The 27,637-nt window shown below is 37.4% G+C and overlaps 2 protein-coding genes across 2 annotated transcripts in view; one reads left to right on the forward strand and one right to left on the reverse strand.

The window, feature by feature from the left end:
• CUNH12orf40 (chromosome unknown C12orf40 homolog) overlaps positions 1–13,269 on the forward strand; it is a 127,674-nt gene extending 114,405 nt beyond the window's left edge. The window contains exon 13 of the mRNA XM_058426430.1: positions 13,137–13,269. Within this exon, the coding sequence (XP_058282413.1) occupies positions 13,137–13,142 (6 nt within the window). The 3' untranslated portion in view covers positions 13,143–13,269. The remainder of the gene's footprint in view (positions 1–13,136) is intronic.
• Positions 13,270–14,074: 805 nt separating this feature from the next.
• The window catches only part of SLC2A13 (solute carrier family 2 member 13), a 367,606-nt gene continuing 354,043 nt past the window's right edge, over positions 14,075–27,637 (reverse strand). The window contains exons 8-10 of the mRNA XM_032173708.2: positions 24,295–24,416; positions 24,017–24,169; positions 14,075–19,321 (exon numbers count right to left, since the gene is read on the reverse strand). Of these exons, the coding sequence (XP_032029599.1) occupies positions 19,095–19,321; positions 24,017–24,169; positions 24,295–24,416 (502 nt within the window). The 3' untranslated portion in view covers positions 14,075–19,094. The remainder of the gene's footprint in view (positions 19,322–24,016; positions 24,170–24,294; positions 24,417–27,637) is intronic.

Raw genomic sequence — 27,637 nt, forward strand, 5'->3', positions numbered from 1 at the left:
ATCTGTATTATTATGTTATTCAAACTGGACATGGGTCAATTCCTCTCCTTTAAAAAAAAATAACTTACATAAAGCCTACTTTAATCCTGGGGATGGACAAGCATATCGGTAGACTTCAACCAACCTGAGCATCATCTTGTTGGAAAATATGATAAGAATGTTATGTCTCCATTTCCCTCAGGAGGGTCAGTATTACTGAGGATAGAAGAATTTTATCATGCAGTTCATTTCACAGGGCTTCAGATATGAAGAAGTGTAGAGAGATGTTAATGGACAAACCAAACTTTGCAAAATATTTTAAAGAGGCTTATTTTGAGTCAATATGAGTGACTGTGGCCTGGGAAAAATAAAAACCCAGGAAGTCTTGAGTACATGGTCCCACAGTTTGGTTTTACACATTTTAGGGAGGCAGGAGTTACAGGTAAAGACACAAATCAATACATGGAAGGTCTGCATTGGTTTGGCCTTAAAAGGTGAGATATTTTTAAGTGGGGGCTTATAGGTTATAGGCGGGTTTCCAGATTCTTTAATTTGTAATTGGTTAAAGGAGTAAGGCTCTGTCTAAAACTTGAGGTCAGCAGAAAGAAATTTTCACAATAAGGATGCTTTGCCAGAGTCAGCCACAATATACTGGGTCAAAATGACCTGTTTAGCTAGACTGATGGCCTGCAGACGTGACTTAACTCTTGCCTTGCATGACTTAGGTTTTGTTTGTAATTTGGCATCTTATTGCCACAAAGAGTCTGTTTTGGCAGTCTATGATCTCTATTTTAACATTAATCCTGGTCAGTTGTGACTAAATTCCAAACTGGTGGGGGGTATAATGAGGCATGTCAACATTCCTTACCGTCATGGCTGACAACTCAGTTTTTAAGGTTTCTCTGGGGTTCCCTTGGTTAAGAGGGGGTCCACTCAGTCAGTGGGAGGATTAGGATTGTATTTCTAGTTTACAGGTAGCAGTCAGTACAGTGACTATGAACGTCTTCTGATTTGTGCTAAGCAGGATGGCTTTTTAAAAGAGGCCACTCTGTCAGGTTCCTTTCCACAGTTAAACATCCTTTTTTTCAAGGGAGGAAGAGATCACGTAATTGCCAGATATACCTTTGTTGTATTTATTAAGTGTTGATAAATGAACTCTAACATCTAACAATTTGAAGGCTGTGCTCTTGGCACCTTCACATTAGTTACGATTTCTGATTAAACTTCAGAAATAAAGGTAATTTTTTAATTTTTTTGTTTTTAAAAATACAGCTGTCTTGGTGACCCCTTATCTTGACCAGGTGTCAAGGTGAGCTGTCTTGGAGCTCTCGGGTAGAGGACTTCCCTGCCCGTGAAGTCCTCAGAGAAGGCTTCAGTGTCTTCTAGTCATTTGCCCAGTAGTTTCTCCTGTAGGAAAGGGCTCTTAAATCATGTAAAAAAGTGTTGCGTTTACCTCAGCTGGAATTTTTCATGTTGTATTTTATAGAGTTGTAGAAGCTTATTCAGTTTCTGGTCTGGCAGGTAAGGAGCTTGGAAGTCACTCTGTCCTCACAAACTGAAAACCAGTAACTCTTCTATGTGAAAAGCAAGGTGACAGGAAAATTGCTGTCCCCCAAATTTGAGAAACAGACAGATGGATAGAGAGAATCATTATTTACCAGAGCAGAAACCTCCATGGGAAACAGTGCCTGGATAGGAAAACCTAAACTGTAATAAGCAAATTGCTGGAAGCTCAGTATGAATAAGTCTGAGCTAAAAACTCCATGGCCCCCCAACCTTCACTGACACACTTTCACATGTTCTTTTTTTTTTTTTTTTGAGACGGAGTCTCGCTCTGTCGCCCAGGCTGGAGTGCAGTGGCGTAATCTTGGCTCACTGCAAGCTCCGCCTCCTGGGTTGACGCCATTCTCCTGCCTCAGCCTCTCCAAGTAGCTGGGACTACAGGCGCCCGCCACCACGCCCGGCTAATTTTTTGTATTTTTAGTAGAGACAGGGTTTCACCATGGTCTCGATCTCCTGACCTCGTGATCCGCCTGCCTCGGCCTCCCAAAGTGCTGGGATTACAAGCGTGAGCCACTGCGCCTGGCCCACATGTTCTATAAACCAGGTTTATAGAGTGAAGATGGGAGAAAAATCCCCTTGTGCCTCTAGCGGGGAAGAGACAACCATTTTGAAATATGCCAGAGCATTCTGTTCCTTTTAACAAGGCCTGTCCTCAAGAGAAATTGTTTTATCACAGCCTAACTTACTAGGGTTTAATCAGAGCCTAACTGACTTGGGGGAAGGGAATACCCAATGCCAGCCTACTCTAGCTGTCCTTTCCCACCTAGAGGGAGAAAAAACTGAGAAGCACTTGTGAAGTTCACAGGCCAGGGGCACCAGCTCACTAAAAGACTGAAACCTAATCATAGAACTATAGAATGCTTCCCCTCCCCTCATACCTTACCACCATGTCACTAGAAGTTTACTTATCAGAGTTCCTTTAGCCCAGTACAGTATGTCTAGCTTTCAACAAAAAATTACAAGGTATACTAAAAGGCAAAAAACACAATTTGAAAAGACAAAGCAGTCACGTACCAGACTCAGATATAGCAGGGATGTCAGAATTATCAGACTGGGAATTTAAAACACTAGAAAGGCTCTAATTGAAAAAGTAGACAACATGAAAGAACAGATGGGTGAGGTAAGCAGAGAGATGAAAATTTAAAGAGTCAGAAGTGCTGGAGACAACACTAACAGAAATGAAGAATGCCTTTGACAGTGGGCTCATTAATAGACTGGACGCAGCTCAGGAAAGAATCTCGGAGCTTGAGGGTATGTCAATAGAAACTTCCAAAACTAAAAAAACAAAAAGATCAAAACAATAAAAAATAAAAAGGAACATAATCTCCAAGAACTGTTGGGCAACTACAAAAGGGATAACATACACATAATGGGAGCACCAGAAGAGAAGAAAGAAAGGAACAGAAGAAATAGTTGAAGCAATAATGGCTCAGAATTTCCCTAAATTATATCAAACAAAACCCCACAGATATAGGAAGCTGGATAAATGCCAAAACAACAACAATAAACCCCTCAAAATTGATACCTAGGCATATCATAGTCAAACTACGAAAAATCACACATAAAAAATATAGAAAGATCCAAAGCAAAAAAAAAAGCAGTTATAAAGGAATAAAGAATTACATTTGACTTCTCCTCAGAAACCATGCAAGCATGAAAAGAGTGGGGTGAAATACTTAAATAAAATCCACCAGTCTAAAATTCTGTATCCTGAGAAATTATCCTTCAAAAGTGAAGGTGAAATAAAGGACTTTTTCAGACAAAAATTGAAGGAGTTTGTTATCAGTACACCTGACTTGCAAAAATTGTTAAGTTCTTCCTAGAGAATGCAGTTGATATGGGTCAGAAATTCAGATCTGCACAAAAAATGGAAAATCATTAGAAATGGAATAAGTGAAGATAAGTTAAAATTATTTTTCTTATTCTTAATTGATCTAACAAATAACAGTTTGTTGTAATAACAGCCACCATGTATCCAATTGTTATAGCTTATGTGGAAGTGCAATGAATGACAGCAGTGATATAAGGGATGGAAGGGAGGAATTAGGAATAGTGTAAGGCACTTGCATTACCCAGAAAGGGGTATAGTGTTTTCTGAAAGTGGAATTGGATTAGTAGTACATTGCACACTCCAGGGCAACCACTAAAAACAGTGAATAAAGAAATATAACTGAAATAAATAAATAGTGTAAATAAATAAATATAACACTAGGAGAGAAAATGGAATAACATAAAATGCTCAGTTAAAACAAAAAATGGCAGAAAAAAGGTGGAAGACAAAAATTGGAACAAAGTACAAGGGAAACAAATAGAAAACAGTAACAGACGTGGTAGATAGACATCACTTGAAAAGTTAATGGTCTAAATACACCAAGTAAAAGACACTGTCAGAGTGGATCAAAAAACAAGACTCAACTATATGTTGTTTTCAAGAAGCCCACTTTCAATATAAAGACACATAGATTAAAAGTAAAAAGATGGTTAGCATATACAATGCTAACACTAATCAAAACTAAGCTGAACTAGCTATATTAATTTCAGACAGAGTTGACTTCAGAGCAATGAAGTTTATTAGGACTCTGGGTTAATTCATAATTGTAAATGTCCCAGAAACATTTCAAAACATTCCAAAAACAAAGTCCTAACTAAATCCTGATTCTTTCACATTTGCCTCCAAATTATACTGTCAGTTTTTATCCAGTTGTCAGTATGTCAGTGGTTAGGCTTAGTTCCTAAATCCATAACCAGTGACCCTGCAGGAAGAAAACAGTACCACAATTTTCAGGTCAAGACAGTTACTAAAATTTTCCATTATAAAGCACATTGTAAAAAATAAACAATAAAGGGTACTGGTTAAAAATGACTTTGGCACCAACTAAGCTTGGTCTTAGTTCAGATTTATAAAGCTGAGCTACTTAATGTAAGTGACTCTGCTTCCTCTGACTCAATTATTTTGTATTTCATAAAATAGGGGTAATAATAGTGTTTTGGATGTAGGATTTTTGTGAGGATAGAATGAAATCGTGTACATTATCTAGCACATAATGAGTGTGTTATTTTATAAAGAAAATGTATAAGTGGAATAATTATAAAATGCAAATTCCACCCAACTTTGTTATAATATTTAATGATTTTTTATTATTAGATTTTCCCGCTTAACAGGAATAAGAAATTATCTAAATGTATCATCCAAATGTGTTTATGTGAATACACATGCATTCATATCCTGTACAGATTTGCTGTTTGATTAAAGCAGCTATGCTATGCAGAGGTTCACTATAAAGCTTTTTTGCTGTTGTTAATGTAAGCATGGTACCATGTTGCTGTTTTAATCTTTTATTTTCCAGCCTGGGAAAAACTTCCACTATTCCTTTCCTGGCTGCAGGAATGCTTGAGATGCATGCACCTATTCATTTTTAAATACTTATTGAGCACAGGGTCCGTTTCCAAGATGGCCGAATAGGAACAGCTCCAGTCTATAGCTCCCAGCGTGAGCGATGCAGAAGATGGGCGATTTCTGTATTTCCAACTGAGGTACTGGGTTCATCTCACTGGGGCTTGTCGGACAGTGGGGGCAGGACAGTGGGTGCAGCCCACCGAACGTGAACCGAAGCAAGGTGAGGCATCACCTCACCTGGGAAGCACAAGGAGTCAGGGAATTCCCTTTCCTAGCCAAGGGAAGGGGTGACAGACGGCACCTGGAAAATCAGGTCACTCCCACCCTAATATTGCACTTTTCTCACAGTCTTAGCAAATGGCACACCAGGAGATTATGTCCCGCGCCTGGCTCAGAGGGTCCCACGCCCACGGAACCTCGCTCACTGCTCATTGAGATCGAACTGCAAGGCAGCAGCGAGGCTGGGGGAGGGGTGCCCACCATTGCTGAGGCTTGAGTAGGTAAACAAAACTGCCAGGAAGCTCGAACTTGGTAGAGCCCATCTCAGCTCAAGGAGGCCTGCCTGCCTCTGTAGACTCCACCTCTGGGGGCAGGGCATAGCTGAACAAAAGGCAGCAGAAACCTCTGCAGACTTAAATGTCCCTGTCTGACAGCTTTGAAGAGAGTAGTGGTTCTCCCAGCACGGAGTTTGAGATCTGAGAACAGACAGACTGCCTCCTCAGGTGGGTCCCTGACCTCTGAGTAGCCTAACTGGGAGGGACCCCCAAGTAGGGGCAGACTGACACCTCACATGGCTGGGTGCCCCCAAGATGAAGCTTCCAGAGGAACGATCAGGCAGCAGCATTTGCTGTTCAGCAATATTCGCTGTTCTGCAGCCTCTGCTACTAATACCCAGGCAAACAGGGTCTGGAGTGGACCTCTAGCAAACTCCAACAGACCTGCAGCTGAGGGTCCTGACTGTTAGAAGGAAAACTAACAAACAGAAAGGACATCCACAACAAAAAACCATCTGTACATTACCATTATCAAAGACCAAAGGTAGCTAAAACCACAAAGATGGGGAAAAAACAGAGCAGAAAAGCTGAAAATTCTAAAAATCAGAGCACCTCTCCCCATCCAAAGGAATGCAGCTCCTCACCAGCAATGGAACAAAGCTGGATGGAGAATGACTTTGACAAGTTGAGAGAAGAAGGCTTCAGATGATCAAACTTCTCTGAACTAAAGGAGGCAGTTTGAACCCATCACAAAGAAGCTAAAAATCTTGAAAAAAGATTAGATGAATAGCTAACTAGAATAAACAGTGTAGAGAAGTCCTTAAATGACCTGATGGAGCTGAAAACCATGGCATGAGAACTATGTGACGAATGCACAAGCTTCAGTAGCCAATTTGATCAACTGGAAGAAAGGGTATCAGTGATTGAAGATCAAATGAATGAAATGAAGTGAGAAGAGAAGTTTAGAGAAAAAAGAGTAAAAAGAAATGAACAAAGCCTCCAAGAAATACGGGACTATGTGAAAAGACCAAAGCTATGTCTGATTGGTGTACCTGAAAGTGATGGGGAGAATGGAACCAAGTTGGAAAACACTCTGTAGGATATTATCCAGGAGAACTTCCCCAATCTAGCAAGGCAGGCCAACATTCAAATTCAGGAAATACAGAGAACACCACAAAGATACTCCTCGGGAGGAGCAACTCCAAGATACAAAACTGTCAGATTCACCAAAGTTGAAATGAAGGAAAAAATGTTAAGGGCAGCCAGAGAGAAAGGTCGGGTTACTCACAAAGGGAAGCCCATCAGACTAACAGCTGATCTCTTGGCAGAAACTCTACAAGCCAGAAGAGAGTGGGGGCCAATATTCAACATTCTTAAAGAAAAGAATTTTCAACCCAGAATTTCATATCCAGCCAAACTAAGCTTCATAATTCAAGGAGAAATAAAATCCTTTACAGACAAGCAAATGCTGAGAGATTTTGTCACCACCAGGCCTGCCCTGAAAGAGCTCCTGAAGGAAGCACTAAACATGGAAAGGAACAACCGGTACCAGCCACTGCAAAAACATGCCAGATTGTAAAGACCATTGAGGCTAGGAAGAAACTGCATCAACTAACAAGCAAAATAACCAGCTAACATCATAATGACAGGATCAAATTCACACATAACAATATTAACCTTAAATGTAAATGGGCTAAATACTCCAATTAAAAGACACAGACTGGCAAATTGGATAAAGAGTCAAGACCCATCAGTGTGCTGTATTCAGGAGACCCATCTCACGTGCAGAGATACACATAGGCTCAAAATAAAGGGATGGTGGAAGATCTACCAAGCAAATGGAAAACAAAAAAAGGCAGGGGTTGCAATGCTAGTCTCTGATAAAACAAGACTTTAAACCAACAAAGATCAAAAGAGACAAAGCCATTACATAATGGTAAAGGGATCAATTCAACAAGAAGAACTAACTATCCTAAATATATATGCACCCAATACAGGAGCACCCAGATTCATAAAGCAAGTCCTCAGAGCCCTACAAAGACACTTAGACTCCCACACAATAATAATGGGATACTTTAACACCACACTGTCAACATTAGACAGATCAACGAGAGAGAAAGTTAACAAGGATATCCAGGAACTGAACTCAGCTCTGCACCAAGCGGACCTAATAGACATCTACAGAACTCTCCACCCCAAATCAACAGAATATACATTCTTCTCAGCACCACATTGCACTTATTCCAAAATTGACCACATAGTTGGAAGTAAAGCTCTCCTCAGCAAATGTAAAAGAACATAAACTATAACAAACTGTCTCTCAGGCCACAGTGCAGCCAAACTAGAACTGAGGATTAAGAAACTCACTCAAAACCGCTCAACTACATGGAAACTGAACACCCTGCTCCTGAATGACTACTGGGTACATAACAAAATAAAGGCAGAAATAAAGATGTTCTTTGAAACCAATGGGAGCAAAGACACAACATACCAGAATCTCTGGGACACATTTAAAGCTGTGTGTAGAGGGAAATTTATAGCACTAAATGCCCACAATAGAAAGCAGGAAAGATCTAAAATTGACACCCTAACATCACAGCTAAAGGAACTAGAGAAGCAAGAGCAAACACATTCAAAAGCTAGCAGAAGGCAAGAAATAACTAAGATCAGAGCAGAACTGAAGGAGATAGAGACACAAAAAACCCTTCAAAAAATTAATGAATCCAGGAGCTGGTTTTTTGAAAATATCAACAAAATTGATAGACTGCTAGCAAGACTAATAAAGAAGAAAAGAGAGAAGAATCAAACAGACGCAATAAACAATGATAAAGGGGATATCACCACCGATCCCACAGAAATACAAACTACCATCAGAGAATACTATAAACACCTCTACAGAAATAAACTAGAAAATCTAGAAGAAATGGATAAATTCCTTGACACATACACCCTCCCAAGACTAAACCATGAACAAGCTGAATCCCTAAATAGACCAATAAGAGGCTCTGAAATTGAGGCAATAATTAATAGCCTACCAACCAAAAAAATTCCAGGACCAGACGGATTCACAGCTGAATTCTACCAGAGGTACAAGGAGGAGCTGGTACCATTCCTTCTGAAACTATTCCAATCAATAGAAAAAGAAGGAGTCCTCCCTAACTCATTTTATCAGGCCAGCATTATCCTGATACCAAAGCCTGGCAGAGACACAACATAAAAAGAGAATTTTAGACCAATATCCCTGATGAACATTGATGCAAAAATCCTCAATAAAATACTGACAAACCGAATCCAGCAGCACATCAAAAAGCTTATCCACCATGATCAAGTGGGCTTCATCCCTGGGATGCAAGGCTGGTTCAACATATGCAAATCAGTAAACATAATCCAGCATATAAACAGAACCAAAGACAAAAACCACATGATTATCTCAATAGATGCAGAAAAGGCCTTTGACAAAATTCAACAGCCCTTCATGCTAAAAACTCTGAATAAATTAGGTATTGATGGGACATATTTCAAAATAATAAGAGCTATTTATGACAAACCCACAGCCAGTATCATACTGAATGGGCAAAAACTGGAAGCATTCCCTTTGCAAACTGGCACAAGACAGGGATGCCCTCTCTCACCACTCTTATTCAACATAGTGTTGGAAGTTCTGGCCAGGACAGTTAGGCAGGAGAAGGAAATAAAGGCTATTCAATTAGGAAAAGAGGAAGTCAAATTGTCCCTGTTTGCAGATGACATGATTGTATATTTAGAAAACCCCATTGTCTCAGCCCAAAATCTCCTTAAGCTGATAAGCAACTTCAGCAAAGTCTCAGGATAAAAAACCAATGTACAAAAATCACAAGCATTCTTATACACCAATAACAGACAGAGAGCCAAATCATGAGTGAACTCCCATTCACAATTGCTTCAAAGAGAATAAAAGGAATCCAACTTACAAGGGATGTGAAGGACCTCTTCAAGGAGAACTACAAACCACTGCTCAACGAAGTAAAAGAGGACACAAACAAATGGAAGAACATTCCATGCTCATGGGTAGGAAGAATCAATATTGTGAAAATGGCCATACTGCCCAAGGTAATTTATAGATTCAATGCCATCCCCATCAAGCTACCAATGACTTTCTTCACAGAATTGGAAAAAACTACTTTAAAGTTCATATGGAACCAAAAAAGAGCCCACATCGCCAAGACAATCCTAAGCCAAAAGAACAAAGCTGGAGGAATCACGCTACCTGACTTCAAACTATACTACAAGGCTACAGTAACCAAAACAGCATGGTACTGGTACCAAAACAGAGATATAGACTGATGGAACACAACAGAGCCCTCAGAAATAATACCACACATCTACAACCATCTGATCTTTGACAAACCTGCCAAAAACTAGAAATGGGGAAAGGATTCCCTATTTAATAGATGGTGCTGGGAAAACTGGCTAGCCATATGTAGAAAGCTGAAACTGGATCCCTTCCTTACACCGTATACAAACATTAATTCAAGATGGGTTAAAGACTTAAATTTAGACCTAAAACCATAAAAACCCTAGAAGAAAACCTAGGCAGTACCATTCCGGACATAGGCATTGGCAAGGACTTCATGTCTAAAACACCAAAAGAAATGGCAGCAAAAGCCAAAATTGACAAATGGGATCTAACTAAACTAAAGAGCTTCTGCACAGCAAAAGAAACTACCATCAGAGTGAACAGGCAACCTACAGAATGGGAGAAAATTTTTGCAATCTACTCATCTGACAAAGGGCTAATATCCAGAATCTACAATGAACTCCAACAAATTTACAAGGAAAAAACAACCCCATCAAAAAGTGGGCAAAGGATACGAACAAACACTTCTCAAAAGAAGACATTTATACAGCCAGCAGACACACAAAAAAATGCTCATCATCACTGGCCATCAGAGAAATGCAAATCAAAACTACAATGAGATACCATCTCACACACCAGTTAGAATGGCAATTACTAAGAAGTCAGGAAACAACAGATGCTGGAGAGGATGTGGAGAAATAGGAACACTTTTACACTGTTGGTGGGACTGTAAACTAGTTCAACCATTGTGGAAGACAGTGTGGTGATTCCTCAAGATCTAGAACTAGAAATACCATTTGGCCCCGCCATCCCATTACTGGGTATATACCAAAAGGACTGTATATCATGCTGCTATAAAGACACATGCACACGTATGTTTATTGTGGCACTATTCGCAATAGCAAAGACTTGGAGCCAACCCAAATGTCCATCAATGATAGACTGGATTAAGAAAATGTGGCACATATACATCATGGAATACTATGCAGCCATAAAAAATGATGAGTTCATGTCCTTTGTAGGGACATAGATGAAGCTGGAAACCATCATTCTCAGCAAACTATTGCAAGTACAACAAACCAAACACTGCATGTTCTCACTCATAGGTGGGAATTGAACAATGAGAACACTTGGACACAGGAAGGGGAATATCACACACCAGGGCCTGTTGTGGGGTGGGGGGAAGGGGGAGGGAAAGCATTAGGAGATACACCTAATGTAAATGACGAGTTAATGGGTGCAGCACACCAATATGGCACATGTATACATATGTAAGAAACCTGCATGTTGTGCACATGTGCCCTAGAACTTAAAGTATTAAAAAAAAAGAAATTTATTGAGCACATACTATATGCCAGGCACTGTATGAGGTGCTAGAGAGGCAGTAATGAATAAGTTCCATGCTTTCATGCAATGTATCTTCTAGCGTGGAATCCTCAGTGCCCTGGCCATGGACTGGTATTGGTTTGTGGCCTATTAGGAACCAAGCCACACAGCAGGAGGCGAGCGATGGGCAAGTGAGCATTACCAGCTGAACTCTGCCTCTTGTCAAATTGGTGGACTCTTATGGGAGCACAAACCCTATCGTGAACCATGCATGCAAGGGATCTGGGTTGTGCAGTCCTTATGAGAATTGAATACCTGGTGATCTGAGGTGGAACAGTTTCATCCCAACACCATTCCCCCATCAATCCCCAACCTCCTAGGTCTATGGAAAAAATTGTCTCCTATGAAACCGGTCCCTTATGCCAAAAAGTTTGAGGACCGCTGTTCTAGTGGGAGAAACAGGCAAGGGATAAGAAAAGTAATAATCTTGAAATAATGATACTATGAAGAAAATGAAAGAGTGACTTGGTAATGTATTCAGGTGAAAGGCATGATGGCATTACACAGAGTCAAAGCAGGCTCTGAGAAGACAGGATTTTGAGCTGAAAATCACAAGAAAAGAACTGGATAAACAAAGAATAGGGCAACAAGCATACCAGGCAGAGGCAACATCCTGTGCAAGTTCCCTGAGGTGGAAATAAGACAGTTTTACAAATCCCTGAGTAACTTGCACGTAAATCCGGTCAATCATTTTATTATTCACTAGATGAGCTCACCATTTAAAAGAACATGTCAGATTCCTTTTTAAAGTCATGACTCCCAACTTCTATGCAGTGGTTTCTAAACTATTGTGTGCTGAAAAATCACCTGCAGAGTTGTTGAAAATGGTTTCCTGAGCTGTATTCTCAGAGAATCTGATTCAGCAGGCGGCGAGGCCCGCAGATTTGCATTTGTAACACACTCAGGTGATGCCAATGCTACTAGTCTGAGGACCACTCTTGGAGAACTGCTGCTCTAATGTATGTTTTGTGAGTTTAGTATCTATTTGCTAAAAGTAAAGCATAACAAAATTTTCTTTTTTGTAAAAGACTAGACTGCATGCTGATGATCCGAAATTAGTTTTTGGAGGTGCAGTGGAAAAGTACACAAAACATTAAAGGTTAAAAGAAGTAGCCTCAATGTTTTATACTGCATTCAAAGCATCTATAGTAAGATGAGCTTAATTTCAATACAGCCAATTAGAGAAGGGTTAATGTCACTGTTTTTGTTTGAATCAGGTTTCAAAAATTACTTTTTAAAACACTGAAAAGACTTTAAATAAGAGATTACTGATTTTCTGAAGTTATTTTTATTTCTTGACTGCGAGATCACAGAAATTGTGTATTAAATCCTGTTAATCTGGAGAATATGGGAAGGTTGTTCTTTTTATCAGCTGCCATTCAGGAGGACACATATGGAAAAGAGATGGAGAAAGGAAGAAGGACATCAGGCTAGTCAGCCATATCAACTCAAATCATTCTGGTCAGCTGAGCTGGGAGGACATCTATCAAAGAAGCCAATGTGCTCCTGTTCCTAGTAGTTGTTCTCAGGAAAGGATTTTATAAGCAAATTGCCTGTGCTTTGAACATTGTGACCTTAGTAGCATCAGGGATAGGATACGGACGATGAAAACAAAAGCTAACAGTTATCCAGCCCTTACTATATGCTACTGCTCTACTTGCTTTACATGATTCATTGATAACCCTCACTACATACATGTGAGGTAGATGGTAATAGCATCTCATTTTATAGACAATGAAAGTGAGGCAAAGAGGGGTTCAGTAATTTAGGTTACTAGGCAGTAAGTTGAAAAGCTGGGATTCAAATCTAGATGATTTGAATTCAGTCTGACCTCTTAGACAATGCATTATATTGCCTCGCATTTGACAAGAGTCTCTAAATGAAGATTTTTCAGGATTTGTTCCTGTAATCCATATGCAGTCTTTTAACTTCCAAGGCAAAGATTCCATAATTTCTTTCTGTTTTTAATCTATCTGCCTAGGTCTGAAAAGATGTTCCAAAGGAGGACATAGAGGGGAAGACTTTTGGTGTAGTCACTGCAAAGAAGAGTTTTGTATGACTTTCTAGTGGGATCTTGGGCAAGTGACAAAAATATTTTGAATTTAAGTTTTAGTACCCGGAAAAGGATGACAATGTTTATTCCACAGGATTGGACAATTAAATGAGGATTTTTGTGCCCACTGATACTGACATGTTCTGCACTACTCAGGTGTCCATTATTCAGGTGAGTGGACAATTTATGTGTAATTGGTGGGATTTTCAAGGGTCATTTGACTTGGATTTTTGCCTTACCTGCTGACGTTAAGAACCTTGGTTAGATGTAACTCAACTGTAAGCCTTTGAATGACAGTAGGTCTAGAGTCTTCAGAAGATCTCCTTGGGCTATTTCTAAGTCAGGCTCAGAAAGACATACAACTAATTATGGACACATGTCTAGCGACTGCCAAAATATCAAACAAGTGTATATTTGCTAATTATAGCTATGATTGAGGCAGAATGGCAAGGGAGAGCAACAGAGTCCCAAAAAGAACTGTCAGCTGGCCTTCCAGCATGATTTTTCCTTTTCACTTACTTACAGAACAACCACCAAAGATAATTTTTGACAACTCAACTTAATGGTTCATGTCAACATCTGGTTCTGACAATAACTAGAATTATTACTTCAAGGGTTCCTAAGCACCACATTTCACAGTTTTATATTCAGTATTTAGAATAATTCTTTAGAACAATTTTTAGGTATTATAAAATATTTTTAAAAGATGATTGATCTTATCCATAATCAAAAGAAATAAAATATCATTAAAATGAGTAGGACTGCATTAATATATGGAGGTAGATTGTCTTTCTAGATGCTTTAACTATCTAACCTAGATCCAAGGAAGATAATTAGAAAAAATAAATAAGTGCAAGGGAAGTTAATGAGTAATGAATTATTTTAACTTTTATTTGATTATTTTCATTTACAGTTCTGGCACTGACACTTTTTTTTAAAAAAAGATTTTAATTTTATGTAAAGATTGAACCTCAATAAAATAACTTAAAAAACATTTACATGTATATCACTAAATCTCCATAAAATATACAATACTTTTGATACAGCATAGGCTAGGATGACTTTGAAGGAAATAATGGTACATATTCATAATTTTTAAGAGATATCCCATATATCGCTTGTGGGAATAAATATTTATATTGAATTTGCCAAGACATCTGAAGTATTAAATACTATATAACATGCACTCAGAAATTAAAATATACAGTTTGAAATACATATATTTTAAAAGCATAAAACTCTGATTTGATTTAATCTAGGTATACATTAGAGCTTCTAAATAGAAATTTGAACATTTATTACAAATAAAAGATACTTTAACATCAAGTGATATATAGTCCAAAAGCTGCTAGGAGACAGTTTAGACATGTAGAATATAAATTTCTACTTTGGCTAGAGTTGTCTCTTCTTTTTTAACCTTTAAACGAGATGGAATAATGTTAAGTTTGCTAAAACTTTAAAACTTTACAAAATGTTGGTTACTCATTAGCTGCATGATCCACTTCTTTTTCTCATTTATACTGACATGACAAAATCAAACACATGAACTTAACTGTCTAAAATAAAAATGTGAATATTACTGCTAAATGAAGGCATTTAAAATTCCATCGACCAAATTACTCAAGTACAACAGACTATATATTTTGTACATATAAAGATTTACATAAATTATATTGTTTTAGCTCACGAACAAATTATAGGGATAAAATACTTTCATGAACTTCTGAACATCAACACTCTTATAAAACACCTCTTTGATGATTATTGGCACACAAAAATTTCCTTCTCTAAAGAGACAAGATACAAGAAAGAGTTGGTAGCAGTTAGCTACTTGGCATTTTTAAATGATTGCTATTTCTAGAAAAATAGCAGTATTGCTCACCTAGAAGAGCTGAATGTACCGACAATTTATAGACTGCTACAACCTGAACCATTTCATCAAATTGGCTTTACATTATTGTACATGAGGCTAAGAAAACTGGTAAAAGTGACAGAAAACAGGATGTAAAAATTAATCCAGAGAACAATTCTGAGCCTTCTTATTGGCAGCAGCTACATATGAGCTATAAATTTTAACCACAATTTAATACATTTTGCTATAAAGCACATATTATAAATTCTCTGCTCCTGGTCTGATATAATCATCTATTTCTTTTACTCATAGATACTGAAAAGGTCTTAATTTGGTAATTAAAAACTTGTTACAACAAGTGAATAAAAGTCAGTTGTTAGGTACTTAGTATAAGTTGACATTTTATAACTTGCAATATGGTAAAAAAAAATCTGATTATAACAAAACATCTCATTAATTTTGTTGTTTTTAATAATTGTGCTGATGAAATAAAACCAAAATAACATTCCAACTCTCTCCACTGTATTACAGTATTTATGAACTGTATTAGTGTCACTAAACTGTGAGACTTTCTTAGATAAACATATGGATAGTGTTTTCTAAAACATTCTTCCATTTCCACCAACTTCTGGATCTGTGAGTTATTCTAATATATTTTCAATATTATTTTGTTGTTGAAAAGCAAAAGGGTAAGTTGTCAGCTTATATTTTTCCTGATCATTCTTCCCTTGTATAACAGATACTGAAATTACAGTAAAAATTTCATAAATTCCTTGCTTTTACTGATTTCCCCTTTTAGAGTGAATAACTTAATATGTAGACTCTCATGTACTAAAATCAGGTTCAGTGGTAAAATTAAATTACGAAAAAATACTCCGCATTCTCATAGCATTTTCTATCAGGGAACTACTGCCTATGGCTGGGAACAAAATTTAAAATGGACACATTACCCTTTATTATTTATTACTTAAATATTTTACATATATATTAAAAAATAATCATGTTTTGGGAAATGATTAAGGAGCAACAATCAAAATTATTTGGAATGTTTACATTGAAGAAAATTATTAACAGCAAACCCTTTTGACATCACATTTAGACCTACGTGTTTATATGCAGATGAAATAATATATCCTCTTAAGTCTAGTGCAGATCAGCCATCCAGCCTCAATAGGGATTCGGACCTTCTTCACTGTATTTTCCTAAGACATAATATACCTCTATCAAATCTGCAGCATGTTTCAAAGGAAGTCTGTAATTTTGGTTGAAAGCATGATACATAATCTGTGTCTGTTTTAATATGGTAAGTCAAATCACATCACATATAAATTGTCCTACAAAATATATATTTGATGATACTTCAAATGGAATGTTTCCAAGTTGATAGTGGTAGCCAAATATGCTGGGAACTTAAAAGGTGCCTAATATAAAAAAACCTGCAAAATTTAAACATTTAATTTTTAATATACTATAAATGTTCACCAAATCTAAAAATAATACCCTAATTGTATAAGGTTCCTTTTCAAGTAATTATTTGTTTCTAAAAAGTTATAAATAATTCTTCTACTGTGCCTCTCTGTCTTGTACTTCAAAGATATGGAATATTATCTTTAACACTATATAAATAACAAATAGTCCTTTAAAGTAGGGGCTCAGGGGAGTAGGGGAGGAGAACTGTGGCTAATTTTCCCTGTTATTATGTGCATTTATGGTTATAAAGTTGAAAACACTGTTTTCTTATATCAGGGAGAACAGGCCATGTTCTGCTTTAGGAAATAACAAGAGTCCAGTTTCTCCTTTAATAAAGTTACTGTGCATCAGCCCAGCTGAGTTTATAAGTATATAGTTAAGGCTATTATACAATAAAGAGAAGAATTGAGGCAATTATTTTGATTAAGTCCCAAAAATAAATTTTTAGAGAGCACTTTATTGGTCTATTTTTTCTCCTTATTATATTTTGATTGATTGTACCACATAGTAGCTCATTTTTCACTTCAATTTACCTGTGTAAAATATTAGATGATAAGAAATTTCTTTTGAGATAAGAAATATCAATAGTATAATAAGTTTCCCTATTAAATAATATCTGCTTTTCTGAGGAAAAAATCAATACTAATATTCCCTTGGAAATCAATTGTTAAAGCACCTAATTCAAGGAAAAAAACCTCTCTAAAATATTAAATCTTTTTATTATATGAGATGACCAAAGGGAGAAAACGTTTTTGTTTTTGGTTACTGGATTTTTAGGGCACTAAATTCACTGTTTAAGCACATATTATATACCTCTGGTGACTTAGAGAATGAACTTCCTCAGCTGTATTCTCAGCTTGATAACTGTGATAGGAACAAGCCAGACATTAAAAGAACAGAGTATCTTGGAGACTGGCAGAAATATTTTGAATGTGGAGATAGCCACCTTTTCTCTCCAAATACAGTACCTTATTAGATGTTTAGAGCCATTTAAAAATGCATCAGACTGATGTATTCCTAACTGGCCACAGAAGATTCATTCATATTTTTCCTGGAACTAGCAAGTAATTTTGTGATCAAGTAATTTTGTACATACTATATAGTTCTTAATAGAATAGAAAAGCAAAAATTAAGAGTTCAGTGATGAATTACCATAAAAACCAATGAATACTTTGGAAAGACATTGTAGAAATATAGTTAAGTCTGCATTTCTTACAGACGTGCTATATTAGAACCAATTATCTGTTCCAATAGGGCAATCTCAATTTTTAGACAAGAAGGAAAAACTAAGCCAAGAATAAGAAAAACACAGAGACAAATCTATGTATCTTTTTTTTTCTGGTAAATTCTCAGGAAAATGAGAAAAGTGTGCAAAATAAAAACGAGTTTATGCTCTTAAAGTAAAAAAAGACAAGTACAATTAAATAATAATATGTGACAGTTCCCTTAGGAAGAGTTCATAAAAAGTTAAGAAAAAAGTCCCATTATTTTTATTAAACAAACACCAATAACAGCAGGATTATTTCTGCCACTAATTTCCTTCCTCTTTTTTGTTTCAAAAATTATTGTTTGAATAAAAGAAATGGGAAAAATGGTTTGCTTGCAGCTATGTATGTAACACAAATGAAGGCACAAAATAGTTGGACTCCAGGGCCAATGAGGAAGGTGTAGTGATTTGGGCATGAACAAAAACTGACCCTGATATACAGTTAAAGATCCGGCACTATTTTGCCTTTATAATTGCATACCTAAGTGACTAACCAATTTGGAACCATAAAAACCTTTAATCTGTTACTTTCTGACCATAAAAGGTACTTCTCAAAACTTCCTAGCTCATCTGCGCAAATGTATGCCTTATCACTGATGCAAAAAAAAAAGAAGTATGAAAACAATCCCTGACAGATTATATTTTCATAATGTTCAAAAGATAGTGTGCAGAGTTAGTATCTGAAGAACTCCCAATATCTGACTTGGAGAGAAACAAAAATGTGGAATCCAAAGGAGATAGGGACAGCTGTGCCCTTGTAGGAGGCACTTTGGAATTTGTTGATGAAAGCTTACATGGAATTTAGTTTGTAACAGCTGATCAGAGATAAGCCACTACTCTGTAGGAAAACTGAGGACCAACAGGCCATCTTTTGACATAGAACACCCTTGGACCATCTCCCAGAATCCTTCATAAATATATTATACATATGTAATTTGGCTAGATTAGCACTGACTCTGTTGCCACTAATAATTATAAATGGTCTTAGGACAAAAGGATACCACTGAAGTCACTGGGTACAATATTCATTTTAGACTATTTCAGGAAGGCATTACACACATTTGCTTAAGAATTATTAGATTAAAATCTCTGTAAATATTTTTTAAAATATTGTTCCTTGTGGAAAAAAAAAGTCATCATGGTTGTATCTTCCTCCTAATCAAGTATTCTAGAATATGAAGTCAATCAAAACTAGACTGTGGAAAGAACCAGATTAGAAGCAGGGCAGTGAGGTCACCAATTGCTGTTCTTCTCCCCCCAGTTTGTTTAAATAACTAAATATATGAGCAGCTGAAAATTATTCCACATCAGAAGCATCATTGTCAGACAGATGATAGTTACTTCCCTTTACCCGAATATATTCAATATATCTCCCTTCATCAGAATCTGAAGTGCCACATGTACATAGCCTGTTGTCAAAGAGTGATTCAATTTCCTCTAATTTTTTGCCTTTGGTCTCAGGAAGACAGCCGTAGATGAAAAGGAGTCCCACAGCAGCAAATCCAGCATAGAGGAAGAAAGCTCCTGCAACGGAAAAATAATAGATACATGAATATGAATATATAGAGAGGCTTAAGTTGGAAAGAGTACTTGATTTTGACTTTTTCTGGTCAGTCATGCATAATCACAGTATGAAATGGACCAAAAAATTACTATGAACCTGGTTTACTCCAATTGTTCCAACTCTGTGAATATGATGTAATGTATCTTTCTAAACTCAAGTTTAGAAACTCAAGAATAATAGACCGGGCTCAGATGTAAGTTTGGCTTTGAAGCCTTTCCTCCCTTCCCTGACTAGAGGGAATTACTCTCTTCCATGTGCTATCACAGTATGTTGTTGAGACCCCTAAAATAACAACCAAGAAATATAATTATGTACACCCACGTATGCTTGCCTTGTCTATTACACTAGAGGCACTTTGAGGTCAGAAGAAGTTCCTTTCTTATTCATCTTGTTTCCAGAACCAAGTATAATGATGACATTGCAGAATGAATGCCTCAGTGGAATACATGGCAACTCCATCCTTCCAGTTTCTCATGTCCAAAGTCTGGGAGTCATCCTTAATTTCTACCTTACTCTCATGCCTAACATCCAATCTGTTTGTTAGGAGATCCCGTTGGTTCTACCTTCAAAATATAACCCAAAGATGGCCACTTCTCACCACTTCCATAGATAAATGTGGTCTAAGGGCCATCCTGTCTCATCTGTATTACTGCAACAGTCTCCTAACTGGTCTCGTTGTTCCTTCTCTTGGACCTCGACGGACCTCATTTTTTTTCCACAGCACATGTCATCGTCTGACATACTATGATGTTTACCAGTTTGTTTTTCGTTTCCCTCCACTAGAATGTAAACTCCATGAAGTCAGAGAATTTTGTTTTGCTGTAAGATTATGCATGTCAATGCAGCACAGCCAGAAACACATAAATATTAGCTAGTTTGGCTTTCTAAGGGTCATGATAGCAAGCCTAGATGGATGAGATATATGAACGTATGACTTGTTTATATTCTCTAAACATTTCCAAGATGGACTTTTAAAATAATTGAATTCCGACCAGCCTGGCCAACATGGTGAAACCTGTCTCTACCAAACACACACACACACACACACACACACACACACACACACACACACACAACACACACACACACACACACACACACACACACACACACACACACACATAATTGAATTGCCAATTTGAATATAAGAAACTATACTTGTACTTTTGATGGTGGAAAACAACAAAGTAAAATGGAGCCCCTGTCTAATTTTAGGCTTTCAGTCCAGACCATCATGTGTATGAGATGGGGGAAGTAAGAAAGATGAAAAACTAATGTGACAATTGGCTGGAGTGGGAAGAACCGAGTTTAAGTGTTGGCCACGTGACTTCTGGATAGTCATTTAACCTCTTCTCTGGGCCTCTGTTGCCTCATTAAGTAAAATAAGGGGGTTTCTCAGCTCCTACTTAAGTGTTGGCAGTTTACAATTCTGTAAATGTTTATTACAGCCAAAATCAGGAGCATGTATAGGAGAAATAGTTAAGAGATGGTTGAGAGACCTGATCTGTGTAATGGGAAAAATAATTCTTGCTTTGCCCAAATGTAAAGAATAGAAATAATGTATGTTATCATGCCCATTAGAATTCTGAATATCAGTTGCCCAAAAAAGTGATGGCCAGATTGTTAAATATTCTACTAAATGACCAGGAAAGGAAGAGTTGCTATTAAGATACAGAATAAGATTAGTGTGACTAATTAATTGGGATGTTTTTACAGAAAGGGTGATCCAGATAAGCTAGCTCTTGGAGAATGGGGGAATTTTGACAAAAAAAAATGAAAGGAGATGAAGTCCTGTGTTCTGAGTACAGATAAGCAAGACTGTGGAGGTAGGAAGAGAAATGGAATCTTTAGCAGGGACGGACAAAGACTGGATAGTAATTGTGATGAAGATAAAGAAAAAATAAGTACAGATGGTAAAACATTTTAGATTAAAATAGGCTTCTAAACTACAAAATCTGTAACAGCAAACCCAGTTTGACTTTTAAATATAATAGTATATTTTATCTTCATCATTATCTTTCACAGTTTGGGAACAGTAGCATAATTAGAAGTAACAAATCAAATCTGTCAGTGCTAAACTCCTATAGTTAAAAACATTCGTTGGGTTAGGATGACTCCTGAAGTTGATTACAGATTCTTTCTCGTGACCTGGATTCCCAAAGCTGAATAATATCAAGGAATTGCTATTAAAATACAAGACTGTTTTATAAAATCTGAGGAATCCAAAGCATGCAAATGCCAAAACTGCCTACTCAGTGTGGGTTCCAATGGTTAGACCTGTGGCTAAGTCGCGGAGGAGTGTGGGCAGACCTGGGAGGCTGTGACCTGGTCCATGTCATGGTCAAATCAGTCACATATCTCAGTTTCTCATTTATTCCTCCCTTGGAATGAAAATGGCAAGAAAAAATGTCTGTAACGAGTGCATCAGGAGTATTGAACAGTGAGATATTCCTCACCTTTATTCTAAGGATTTAAATCTAATTAGAGCCTTACATTAAGTTCCAGATTAAAACAACTATTTAATTGAATTACACAAATTGAGGACTCAAAGGCCATGTGTGACTGAATTTCAGCAGTACCCCAAGAGAGAAGCTTTGACATAATGCCCCCCAAGGGATGTCTTTAGCCACATGTGCCGTATATAAAATGGCATATTGGTGATATAGCAATGATACTTTAAACATTATTGAATGGGGGCACAAGGCAGACCTGTGTAAGCAATATGGTTGAGGAAGGAATCAAATTTTGAGATCTTATGAAACAATAAAAAAGGAGGCAACAAAGAAGACATAACTATTTCCAGAGGAATACACAATTAGGATGTATATTTGTTAAATGAGGAATATAAATGCATAGCTTACATAAACCAGTAATATGTGGATTAAAATGAGACACAAAAAGGGGGAAAAACTAGCCTGAACGAACTATTTTTCTACTACTAGAGAGGAGTAGACCAAATGGACCAGTGCTCTGACATGAGAGAAGCTTAATGCAAAGCAAAATGCTTTTAACTGTTTATTTTTGAAAGAATTCTGCTTATACCCTATTTAAATTTCATTACTGTTGCCTCATTTGTCTCATGGTTTTCTGGCAGGATAAATTTAAAAAAGAGGAGCTTTGCTGTCAAAAGTATAATCATGTAAACTTTTATTATTTGGTCTATGCCTTTCTATGAAAAATGCTTTCTCAGGATGCCAGCATATACTTAGGTCTTCAAATATTTAAGTGTTCTCTAGAATCAGTAAATACAAGGAAATATTTATTGTGCTTGTATTTATTATGTCATGAAGATAAGTTTATGAATTTATGGAAAAATTTTAATTGCCAAATGGGATCCAGCTGAATATACTAAATATATATCCAGTTTAAAATGCCAGTGCATTTCCTTTCCAAGAAAATAAGTATTTCAAATGTCTTAAGCGGTGATTAGGAGAGAGAAGAGTTTTATGAAGATAATAAAAGCATTAGATAAATACTATTAACTAAAAGCAAATACCAATTCAGCATGTTCAGAAGAGACAGGGAATAGATTTTTATAATGTTTCATCATATTCATCATTCATCTGCAAAATTTATCCCTGTATTTATTCATTTGACAAATACTTTTTGGTGCTTATCAGGTTAACAGGATGCCTTGGGAGGAACTGGGAATGTAACAACGAACAAGCCACAGTCCTGGCCCTCCAGGGATTTATAGTCTACTAGAGGGAGCTAAGGGCAGACAAACCTTTCTTGCAAAGAGAAATGATAAGTGCCCAGAGCATAGAGTAAAGAGATGATTGCAGGGAGATCAGAGAAGGTCTTCTGGGAGAATGGTCTAAGCAGGCAGGCATTCCGTCTCTACCACAGAGACTTATGAGATTAGAATGTAACCTCATACTTAATCATGAATAATCCTATTGCACCCTATAAAGTCATGTGAACAATGTAGAAATCTTTTTTCTAAAAAGCAAAGTCTTTTCACTTTAGTAAAAATGGATTCAAAGTAGCTCCCCAAAGTATTTTCCTGACTCAGCCACTAAGCACTGTTTTTCATTTTGAATTATGGCCTCTATACATTTGCATTTGAATATTTCTGTCACGTTTACACTTTTGCAAGTGGTAAGTGCTGGTCTCAGAGGACAGTGAAATGCACAAGCACTGGCCTGAGCAGCACAGGTGATACAGTGGAAGGTATGGCCACAGCACAGAATACTGTTAAGCATTTGAGGAAGCTACTTTCAGCCCTACGCAGAATCTGCTCTTGAACTTGACGCTATGCCTGTCACAGGACATCTCATTGGCCCTAGACTCCCTGCCTACATCTTTTTACCATTTTCTGTTTTTTTTTTTTGTTTGTTTCTGTGAAACTAAAAGCTATAGCGTAAAGACTTCCACGTGGGGAGATAGCTGGGAGATGTGTGAGTTGGGAGAGGGGTTGGGTGACAGCCCTAAGCACTGTGGGACAAGAAGCAATGCTGTTTAGGATAGGAGAATCCCTCTCTTCTTTCCCAGACACATTTCCAATGCCTTTGGAGGACAAGAAAGCCACATGGAGATACTTATAACAGCAAAATATAACCACATAGTCTCAATCACAAATGATGGTATAGTATATCTAAAAATAGAGTGATAAAAATAAAAACAAAACTATGTTAGAAAAAATATTATCTTACCATAGTATGTAAGATACTCTGCTGTGTGTAAAAATGTTAGTGAAACCAGGACATTGAAAATCCAGTTTATTCCAGATGAACATGCATTTCCTGTACTTCTTGCCCAAAGGGGATATATTTCAGAATTCACAGTCCAAGGCATTGGTCCCATTCCTGAGAAATAAAACATTAAAAACTTTAGTAAAATAGCATGTAAGAAATTTGAAAAATTACAGTTTATCTACTCCAAAAAGAGGCAATTCGATTAATGCAACAGTAATAACAAAGTCTTTGTTTACCAGGTGCAAAGAAGACAAGATATAAAATAAGGCCCAGAAGTGCAGTCCAGGAGTATGGAGTAGGGCAGAAATTGTAAGCCCAAAATATATCTTCTGTTTTGAACTTGGTTTCATTTTCACACCTGAAAAATAATGCAATATAAGTATTAACTTAATGTTTTAGACTACAGTTGCAGAAATTCAATATCAATCATCATATTTATGTATTTGGAAATTCCTTTGTCTTAAGAAAGAGTCCAAAATGTTTTTCTTAAAAAATAAGAACTAAATATACAATATTAGATATGCGAGCTCATATAGGAATTTTAGAGCTAAGTATAATTCAAGAGCAAAACAAAGACACCGTGTTTTATAATCATTTCACATAAATTAGACATGATTTCTCATTAGTCCCTGGAAGCTGCAGTAACACTTCAGTACCACTGAGAGTCAGTATATGGCAGTGAAAAGACCATGGAATTTGCAATCAGGACAAGATTCAAATTTCAGAGCCAGATACTTTTCATCTGATAAAATGGGGATGATACTTTGTAGACTATTTTAAGGATTAGAAGAGTAACCTGTAAAGGGTGATGGGGTGGATGAGGGAAACAAATGATCCCAAATAGCCCTCTCCCTTCCTGTTGTGTGTCCTTGCTTCTCTACCAGTCACTCCCTGATGACCTTGCCTTCTTAATCCATAGTAAAGCAAAGGGTCCTACAGTTTAGATTGATTCTGAAGTTGAACTTCCAATTCTTTACCTTAATTGCCCCTGAAGATATTACCAGACTCAAAAACATTCCTATCCCCTATTGTCAATTTAGAGTATTGTTCTGTCTCCTTCAACCTCTATCTTTGAACCTTGGCATCCAAGCCCTATTGTTACCGTATTTATGAACTCATCATAACATTCCACCCGTCTTGATGATTTGGGTGCCTGCTCAGTCTTCCTCCTCTCATCCCCTGCCACATTCATTTATTTTTAATTCATTGGCCTCATTTAAAAAATTATTTAAGTTCCAGGATACATGCACAGGATGTGCAGGTTTGTTACATAGGTAAATGGTTTGCTGCACCTATCAACCCGTCACCTAGGTATTAAGCCCCATGTGCATTAGCTATTTATCCTGATGCTCTCCCTCCTCCCAGCCCCCACAGGCCCTAGTGTGCATTGTTCCCTTCTCTGTGTCCATGTGTTCTCATTGTTCAGCTCCCACTTATAAGTGAAAACATGTGGTGTGTGGTTTTCTGTGCTCCGTATAATGCATTGGCCTCATAGTTCCTTATTTAATCTCCAACACTACAGAGACAGCACTTTATAGTTTCCTTGATTTGGAACTATTTTACTTCAGACTTTGAGACTTCCTTCTCTGATCACAACCACCACTTTGTTTATCTCCTCATTCCTGATCATCTGTGCTACACCCAGATCTGCCTTTGGATTATCCTCTCAGTATTCATTTACCTCATTGCTCAGCTTAGACCATGCCAATACAGGCGTAACTTGGAGATATTGCGAGGTCAGTTCCAGACCACTGTAATAAAGTGGGTCACACAGATTTTTTGGTTTCCCACTATATACAAAAGTTATGTTCCCATGAAAGTGCAGTCTATTAAGTGTTCAATAACATTGTCTAAAAATGTACAAACCTTAATTTTAAAATATTTTGCTAAAAAATGCTAATGATCATCTGCACCTTCAAGTCATCATCTTTTTGGTGGAGGGTCTTGCCTCAATGTTGAGGGCTGCTGACTGATTAGGGTATTAGTTGCTGAAGGCTAGGGTGGCTGTGGCAATTTCTCAAAATAAGACAACAAGGAAGTTTGCCAAATTGACTGACTTTTCCCTTCACTAAATATTTCTCTGTAGCGTGCAATGATGTTTGATAGCATTTTCCCCAGATAACTTCTTTCAGAATTGGAGTCAATCCTCTCAAACTCTGCTACTGCTTTGTCAACTAAGTTCGTGTGATACTCTAAATCCTTTGATATCATTTCAACAATGTTCACAGCACTTTCACCAGGAGTAGATTCCATCTCAGAAACTTTCTTTGTTCCTCCTTAAGAAACTCCTTATCCATTCAAGTTTTATCATGAGATTGCAGCAATTCAGTCACATCTTCAGGCTTCACTTCTACAATAGTTCTCTTGCTGTTTTCCACTACATCTGAAGTTTCTTTCTCCCCTAAAGTCTTTAGCCCTTTAAAGTCATCCATGAAGGTTGGAATCAACCTCTTGCAAACTTCCAAACTCTTCATTTGGTATTTTGACCTCCTCCCGTGAATCACGAATGTTTTTAATGGCATCCAGAATAGTGAATCCTTTCCAGAAGATTTTCACTTCACTTGGCCCAGATCCATATGAGAAATCACTATCTGTGGCAGCTATGGCCTTATGAAATGCATTTCTTAAATAATAAGACTTGAAAGTTGAAGTGACTCCTTGATCCATGGGCTGCAGAATGGATGCTGTGTTAGCAGGTATGAAAACAACATTCATCTTGTACATCTCCATCAGAGCCCTTGAGTGACCAGTGTCATTGTCAATCAGCAGTAATATTTTGAAAGGAATCTTTTTTTTTTTTTTTTTGCCTGAGCAGTAGGTCTCCATAGTGGCTTAAAATATTCTCCAAACTATGCTGTAAATATAAGTGCTGTCATACAGGTTTTGTTGTTTCGTTTTAGAGCACAGGCTGAATAGATTTAGCCCTTTTTAAGGGCTCTAGGATTTTTGGAGCGGCAAATGAGCATTGGCTTCAACTTAAAAGTCACCAGCTGCATTATCTCCTAACGAGAGACCCAGCCTGTCCTTTGAAGCTAGGCATTGACTTCTCCTATCTAGCTATGAGAGTCCTGGATGGTATCTTCTTCCAACAGAAGGCAGTTTCATCTACATTGAAAAATCTGTTGTTTAGTATAGCCACATGATATTGTTTGGCTGTGTCTCCACCCAAATCTCATGTTGAATTGTAGTTCCCATAGTCTCCACGTTGTGGGAGAAACCCAGTGGATGGTAATTGAATCACGGGGGTGGTTACCCTCATGCTGTTCTCATGATAGTGAGTGAGTTCTCATGATATCTAATGGTTTTATAACCGGCTTTTCCCCTTTTTACTTGGCACTTCTCCTTCCTGTCGCCATGTGAAGAAGACATGTTTGCTTCCCCTTCCTCCATGATTGTAAGTTTTCTGAGGCTTCCCCAGCCCTGCAGAACTGTGAGTCAATTGAATCTCTTTCCTTTATAAACTACCCAGTCTCAGGCAGTTATTTATAGCAGTGTGAGACCAGACTGATACACCACCTTTATCAGTTATCTTAGGTAGATGTTCTGGATAACTTGATGCAGCTTCTCCATCAGCACTTG

This window comes from Hylobates moloch, unplaced genomic scaffold (genome assembly GCF_009828535.3).
Source record: "Hylobates moloch isolate HMO894 unplaced genomic scaffold, HMol_V3 SCAFFOLD_13, whole genome shotgun sequence".
NCBI lineage: Eukaryota > Metazoa > Chordata > Mammalia > Primates > Hylobatidae > Hylobates > Hylobates moloch.